Genomic DNA, 6,919 nt, shown 5'->3' on the forward strand with positions numbered 1-6,919 from the left:
CATCTAACAGGTGCTGGGTCTGCCCAAGCCAACAGCCGGGGGCAGCTGGGCCCTCCAGCCACTCCTCAGTCAGCGTAGGAAACCTGGGCTTGGGTCCCCTCCCCTACTTAATGTCACCAGCATCCCTTGTGTCTCCCAGAACCTGGTTACTATCAGGATGGAGAATTTGGGATCCGTCTTGAAGATGTGGCCCTCGTGGTAGAAGCAAAGACCAAGGTAAAGTGCCACTGAGGCTGGAGGTGTGGACAGTGCGGCAGTGACTCTGGGCTGCAATGGGGGGTAAGGAAGGTCAAAGGAGAATTTAATGTAGGGTCATGAATTTATTTGGAGTCTTCCTTAGCGCCAGAATAATTCCATAAATCAGTTTCTCAAACCTGTTTGCACATTAGAATATTAGAATCATCTGGAGATTTTTTTTTAACGCTAACGCCCAGGTCCCACTCCAAACCAAATGAATCAGTATCCCTGCCCTAAATCATTGGTTCTCAATGCACATAATAATCACCAGGGGAGCCTGTTAGGTATAAAGATTCTGTATAATAACAACCAAGAAGATAAAATACCTAGATATAAACTTAAAAAGACTTACACAGAGAAAATCTCTACTGAGGGACATAAAAAAGATTTAAGTAAATGGTGGTCTCTGGAAATAAGCCTCAATATTATGAAGATGTCATTTCTCCCTAAGTTAATCTATAAATTCAAGGCAACCTCAATTTCAACACTAACTGGATGCTTTTGTAACTTCACAAAATGATAGTAGAGTTTATTTGTAAAAATAAACATGCAAAGATAGCTAGATAGCTAGGAAGATTCTGGAAAAGAACAATAAGGGAAACTAGCCTTTGCAGATATTAGCCCACACTACGAAGCAGCCATCACTAAAACAGTAAGACACCAGAGATGGGAAAGACGGAACAGTGGAACAGAATAGTCCAGAAATAGACCCTCTAATTTCCATAAACCAGATGGGAATTTAGCTTACTATAAAGCTGGTGCTTCAAAACAGTAAAGAAGAGGAAGATTGTTTAATAAATGGGCAGGGGGGACAAATGGCTAATCATTTGGTGGGGGGAATTAAACTGAAGAACCTCACTGTTACACTAAAATAAAATTCCAAATGGATCGAGGTTTAAAGGTGAAACCATAAAAGATCTAGAAGGAAACCTATCTGAATTCATTTATAATCCCAGGGAGGAAAGGGGCCTTTCGATGTAAGACTCAGAAGTCATGAAGAAAAAGATTGATAACTCTGACTCAATTAAATAAAAAAAAATCCATATGGGAACAATACCATATACAAACTCAAAAGATGTATGGCGAGTATAGCACGTATGTCAGAGAAAGGGGGAAAGTCCTTCTTTTACCACAAGCTTTTAAAAATCTGGTAAGACAGAAATAAGGAAAACGGGGAAAAAATGGGCAAAAGACGTAAAGAGACAATTCACTAAGATCAACACAAATGGTCCATAAATGTGAAAAGATGCTCAACTTCATTCTTAAAGAAATACAAATCAAAGTGACAATAAAATACCATTTGATTGACAAAAGCGAAAGACTTTGATGACACCCAGTGCTTGTGAGCTTGTGGGGGAAAGAACACCCTCATACATTGCTGGGGGGGTACAAATTGGTACAACCTTTGGGGGGGGCAGTTTGATAATATCTATCAAAATGCATATTGAAAATGCCTATACCTTTTGCCTCAGCATTCCCACTGCCAGATATATTCCTTCTGGATATAGTCCCAAAACGTCACTTCGTGTAAAGATGTTTATACGATGATGTTGATCGTAGCAGTGATGGTAATAGTTTAAAAAAATGGAAGCAGACTAAATATCCATCATTGGTTAAATAAATTATCATCTGCACACTATGGACCCTTAAAAAGAGTGAGGTAGACCTCCCTGTGCTAATATGGAGCACTCTCCTAGGTTTACTATGGCAGGGGGGCGGGGAGGTGCAGAAAAGTGTGTAGTAGTATCCATTTTGCGTGAATTTTTAAAACATACACATATATATACTATACGTGCCAAAAATGTTTTCAGGAAGGAAACCGGGCAGGGAGGAGACTTTCCATTTTTATTGAGTATCTTTTTGTAGTTTGAATTTTCTAAGCACATACATGCAAGAGCTCTCTGGGAGATGGGAATTATGGGCTATTTCTTCTTCTTTATATTTATCTCCATAGATACATCAATGGATAGAAACATAGAGATGTGGATAGAGAGAGAGATGTAGATAGAGATGGAAATCAGATAGAAAGATATAAAAACCTAATACTTACCTTAAAATTATTTAAATGTAGGTTCCCAGCCCTGCTCTAGAGATTCTCACTCCAGTGATCTGGGGTGTGGAACCCAGAATCTATCTACATGTTTAACAGGCTCCCTTGGCGCTCTGGAGGCACACACTTTGAAAAACACAGGCCTAAGTCTAAACTTCAGGAATCATGAGGGGAGCACCAAAGGCGGGTGCCTAACTGGTAGACACGGGGGTGGCCAAGGGCACTGTGGAGGGTTCAGGCTTGACAAGGTCAGTTCCCCGTGCCCAGGGCTTCTGGGTGGAGTGTTCCCTCCGCCCCTTCAGCCTAGCTCCTCCCCCTCGCTCACTTCCTGCCTTCCTACCTTTCCTGTGCCCCCGCCCCAGTACCCAGGGACCTACCTGACATTTGAAGTGGTGTCGTTGGTGCCCTATGACCGGAACCTCATCGATATCAGCCTGCTGTCCCCCGAGCAGGTGAGCGAGCGCCCCTCGGGGCTGTTTACCCTTCAGCCCTCGAGCCACTAACTGCCTTCTCCCCAGCCCTGGGCCTCTCTCACCTCTGCTCCCCCTATGCCAAGACCCTCTGCCCCTTCCCCTCCCTTGGGAGGGTCCACACTGATGGCACCTATAGGCACACACTGGGGCATCCCTCCCCTGCCCACCTGATGATGGCTGGGGACCTATGGGGACCTGTGGGGACCTGGGCCTAAGTGACACTGGATGGCACCAAGCTCCCACACCTTGACAGCTTGGCCTGGGGAGGCCCTTACCCCTTCTACCTTTTGCAGCTCCAGTACCTGAACCGCTACTACCAGACCATCCGCGAGAAGGTGGGCCCCGAGCTCCAGCGGCGCCAGCTGCTGGAGGAGTTCTCCTGGCTGCAGCGGCACACGGAGCCCCTGGCCGCCAGGGCAGCGCCCACCGCCTCCTTGGCCCCTCTGATGACAGTCTCTGCTCTCACCATCCTCAGCTGGAGTGTCTAGCAGCTCGAGACTCCCCTCCTGACCCTCTCGCTCAGCTCCCCTCACCCCCCGACCCGTGCCCCAAGAGCCCCTGCTGACCCATTGCTTGGAAACCACCGCCCTTAGCCTCCTTCTGCAGGGCCAAGCCCTAGGGGTGCAGGGCTTCTGGGTCACACCTTCCCCACCCCCCAGCTCCCCCCTACACCTGGGCTTCGACATTTCACTCTCAGCTCCCCACCCCCAAACCCCCAGCCCCAGGATACAGGAGCCAGCCGGTCCCTTTCCTCCCATGGGCCCGGTAGGCCTAGCCTGTAACCTGGCAGAGGCTGTTGTCTGCTCCACCCCCACAAGACCAATATAGGACACTGCCCTACCCCCCGGGGGCTCCATGGCCCTGGGAGAGCCCCACCTTGTCAGCACCTGCTGGAGAGAGCCAGACCCACACTGGCTCCTGACTTGTTGGTCTTCCCGCATCCTTGAGGCCACCTCTGGCCACCCCCACTGTCCCTGGCCCTGCAGTGGCCTCCCCGCTGCAGCCCACAGGCTGAAGGAACAATTGCTGCCTCCGGGCTCCCTGCTGTGCCTGTAGAGGGAGAGGAAGGGATGGTGGCTGAGTCCTCTGGCTGTGTTACTGCCACCCCAGGGTCAGGGAGACCAGCCAGGTGAGGGGCACATACACCAGCGCCCCACCCACCCATGTGTGAGCCCATCACTCCTAAACCCTAGGCAGACTCCATGCCAGCTGACAGCATGGGGAGTTAAGCCGTAGCAATCTGGCCATGGGGTAGGAGAGGACGCGGGGAGCACTCTGGAATATGGCCCTACCCAAAGTTGGGAACAACCTGAGGCACACTGCGCAATCACTATCCCAGACTTCCGGCACGTGTGTCACCCTTTGAGCTTTCCAAAGTGCAGCCACTGGGACAAGGCTGTTAAATCCTCCGCATTCTTGGATGACCTTTAACCTGTGTGGGCAGAATCTGGTTTCCCCATTTTACAGATAAGAGAACTGAACTCCAGTTCAGTTCAACTCCCCAGGACTTGCCCAGGGAAACACCGTGTTTGGTGGGAACGTGGCGGGGCCAGAATGGGTCAGCAGTCCAGCTCTTTTGCCCTTTGGCACCGTGCAGAATCCCTTAGCCTACCTCCCAGCCCCTTCCAAGTTCGCCAAGCTGGGGCTGGGGGAGGGTGGGGGACAGCTGTCTCTGGCCAGCCCAGCCGTTAGCCACCTGGGCTCACATCCTGCTGAATGCTTAAAACAGCCTGGCAAGGAAGCCTGCCTCTGGGTTTTGCATTGTCTGCTGTGCAGCCGGGGACTGCTGTTACCTGTGGCTTTTGTGGTGGGAGAGGAAGGGGAGGAGCTGAGGTGGCGGCGGGGACGTGAGGCTCCCAGAAGCTCAGTTGGGGAGCACATGTGTTTGAGAACGTGCAAGTGAGCATGCGTGTGCGTACGTGGATTCGCATGAATGCCACGCCCAGCCAACCACCTCCTGTGCTAAAGGACGGGTAGCCTTGTGGACCGGATGAGGGGAGCCCCATGCTGGAGGACTTGGCAAAGGTGGTCACGGAAAGTTGGGGCCAGCAGAAGGGGAGCAGGGTCTGGGGAGGAGAGAAGCAAGTCTCTGGGGCAGAGACGGGCCCACCAGGCCTAGCTTGCCGAGCGTGAGGGTGACCTGTGACAGTTATCACCACCGATACTTGCACCCAAAGGCCAGCTCTGAGCCATCCTCACTGAGAGCCTGTAACACCCAACAGTGGGCCTCTGTTTGCTGAGTCATTTGTTCCCCCACAGGCTCGCCCCACAAAGACAGCTGCTCATAATAAAATTAGTCGCCATCGTCGCCGCCATCATCATCATCATCATCAGAGCTTCCATCCACTGAGTGTTTACTATGTTCCAGGCACTGTGTTTTACATGCATTCTTTTACATTTTTTAAAATTTTATTGTGGTAAGAACATTAAACATGAGATCTACCCTCTGAAATTTTTAAGCGTACCATACGTTATTGCATTTTCCCATTTCATCCCCACAACCTCTGAGAAAGTACTTTTATTGTTCCCATTTTACAAGTGAGAGAACAGAGCGAGGCTCATAGAGATTAACCAAGTCGCTCAAGGTCACTCGTCAAGGATATGAAAAAAGCAAGAATCAAACCAGGCAAATGACTCCAGGACCCATTCTCTCAAAAAAGGGCAAGGGATCCGGCTTTCACTGTTTTACAGATGAGAAAACAGACTCAACCAGGATCACATGGCTGGTGAGTAGGACTTAGCTCATGTTCTCCACACGATCCTGCTTCCCCAGGGCCTTCCCGCCCAGGCCTTTACCTTTGACCCCTGACACTTGATCCTGGGGTTCCTGGGCAGCAGGAGGGCCTGGGTGCCTGGCCAAGACCCACTCACAGGCCTTTCAGCCCAGGGCAGCTCACATGCCCCCCTTTCCTCCCTTTAGTGCAAGACCCAGGGTTGCACCTCATCTCCTCCCCACAGTTTAACTGCCTCTTCTAATCCGCCATTTTTGGATTCAGAAGCCTGGCTGCAGAGGGGGCACAGCCACCCGAGCGCCTCCCCTCCAGGGTCTCAGATGCCCGGCACACACAGCAGCCTGCTTCAAGGGCTTCCCTCCGGATCAGGCAGGGAAACGTTCAGGGCACACACAGCAGGGCTCCTAACACGTGCAGGGCACTTGAGACATCATTCGGAACCGAAGATAAATAAATGTCCCTCTGGGCTCTGGCCCTTGGTTTTTATGCTGGAGGATAGAGCTTACCAAACCCCTCCTCGCCTGCTGATAGCCGCTGTGGAGCAGGCCATGTGGAAAACTCCCTTCTCCTAGGCCTTAGGATTCTGGGGTCCTTGTACCAGCTGTGTGGCCTTGCTCAAGTCACTGCACCTCTCTGGTCTTCAGTTATCCCTTCTGTAAACTACCTGGACCTCCTTCCTCATGAGGTGAGAGGCCTGTAAGATCCAGATGTGACAGCGCTCTGTAAGCCAGGAAGCTGCACAGACAAGAGATGAAAATGCTATTATCTGCCCACCTTTGGACGGAGGTAAGGAAAACGTTTGGGACCAAAATTTTACATACAAATTGTCAAAACCAGACAGGCTTTTGAGCAAGTATCTAATCTGTTTTCCCAGCTATGCTTCCCAGAGCCAAAGGCTCCTCAGAAATGCCACAAGGCAAAGCAGAGCCCCAGTACACCTGAAAATGATGCAATGTTGTCAATCAACTCTACTTCAATTAAAAAAAAATAAGCAGCTGGATGGGCTTCCCATAAAGTTGTACTGGAAGCAATTGCAGGGCCACCTCCTGGGTGATTGACCTGTGCAGTCGCGCAAGGCCTTGTGCTTAGGAGGGCCCCACTCTTGATGTGATGTTCTGCTGTCACCATCTTGAAATCTTTAAGAATTTTTGTTTTTTTTATAAATTTATTTATTTTTTTTTGGCTGCGTTGGGTCTTTGTTGCTGCGCGCGGGCTCAGTAGTTGTGGCTCTCGGGCTCTGGAGCGCAGGCTCAGCAGCCGCGGCACACAGGCCTAGCTGCTCCGCGGCACGTGGGATCCTCCCGGACCAGGGCCCGAACCCGTGTCCCCTGCATTGGCAGGCGGACTCCCAACCACTGCGCCACCAGGGAAGTCCCAAGAATTTTTTTAACAAGGGGTCCCGCACTTTCATTTTGCACCAGGTCCCA

The 6,919-nt window shown here is 50.7% G+C and overlaps 1 protein-coding gene across 1 annotated transcript in view; it reads left to right on the forward strand.

Moving 5' to 3' along the window:
• Positions 1–5,141, forward strand: part of XPNPEP2 (X-prolyl aminopeptidase 2) — a 27,202-nt gene extending 22,061 nt beyond the window's left edge. Inside the window, exons 19-21 of the mRNA XM_036841083.1 lie at positions 140–216; positions 2,650–2,739; positions 3,054–5,141. Coding sequence (XP_036696978.1) covers positions 140–216; positions 2,650–2,739; positions 3,054–3,248 — 362 coding nt within the window. The 3' untranslated portion in view covers positions 3,249–5,141. The remainder of the gene's footprint in view (positions 1–139; positions 217–2,649; positions 2,740–3,053) is intronic.
• Positions 5,142–6,919: the final 1,778 nt, after the last annotated feature.

The sequence above is a fragment of the Balaenoptera musculus genome, chromosome X, assembly GCF_009873245.2.
Source record: "Balaenoptera musculus isolate JJ_BM4_2016_0621 chromosome X, mBalMus1.pri.v3, whole genome shotgun sequence".
NCBI classification, from domain to species: Eukaryota; Metazoa; Chordata; class Mammalia; order Artiodactyla; family Balaenopteridae; genus Balaenoptera; species Balaenoptera musculus.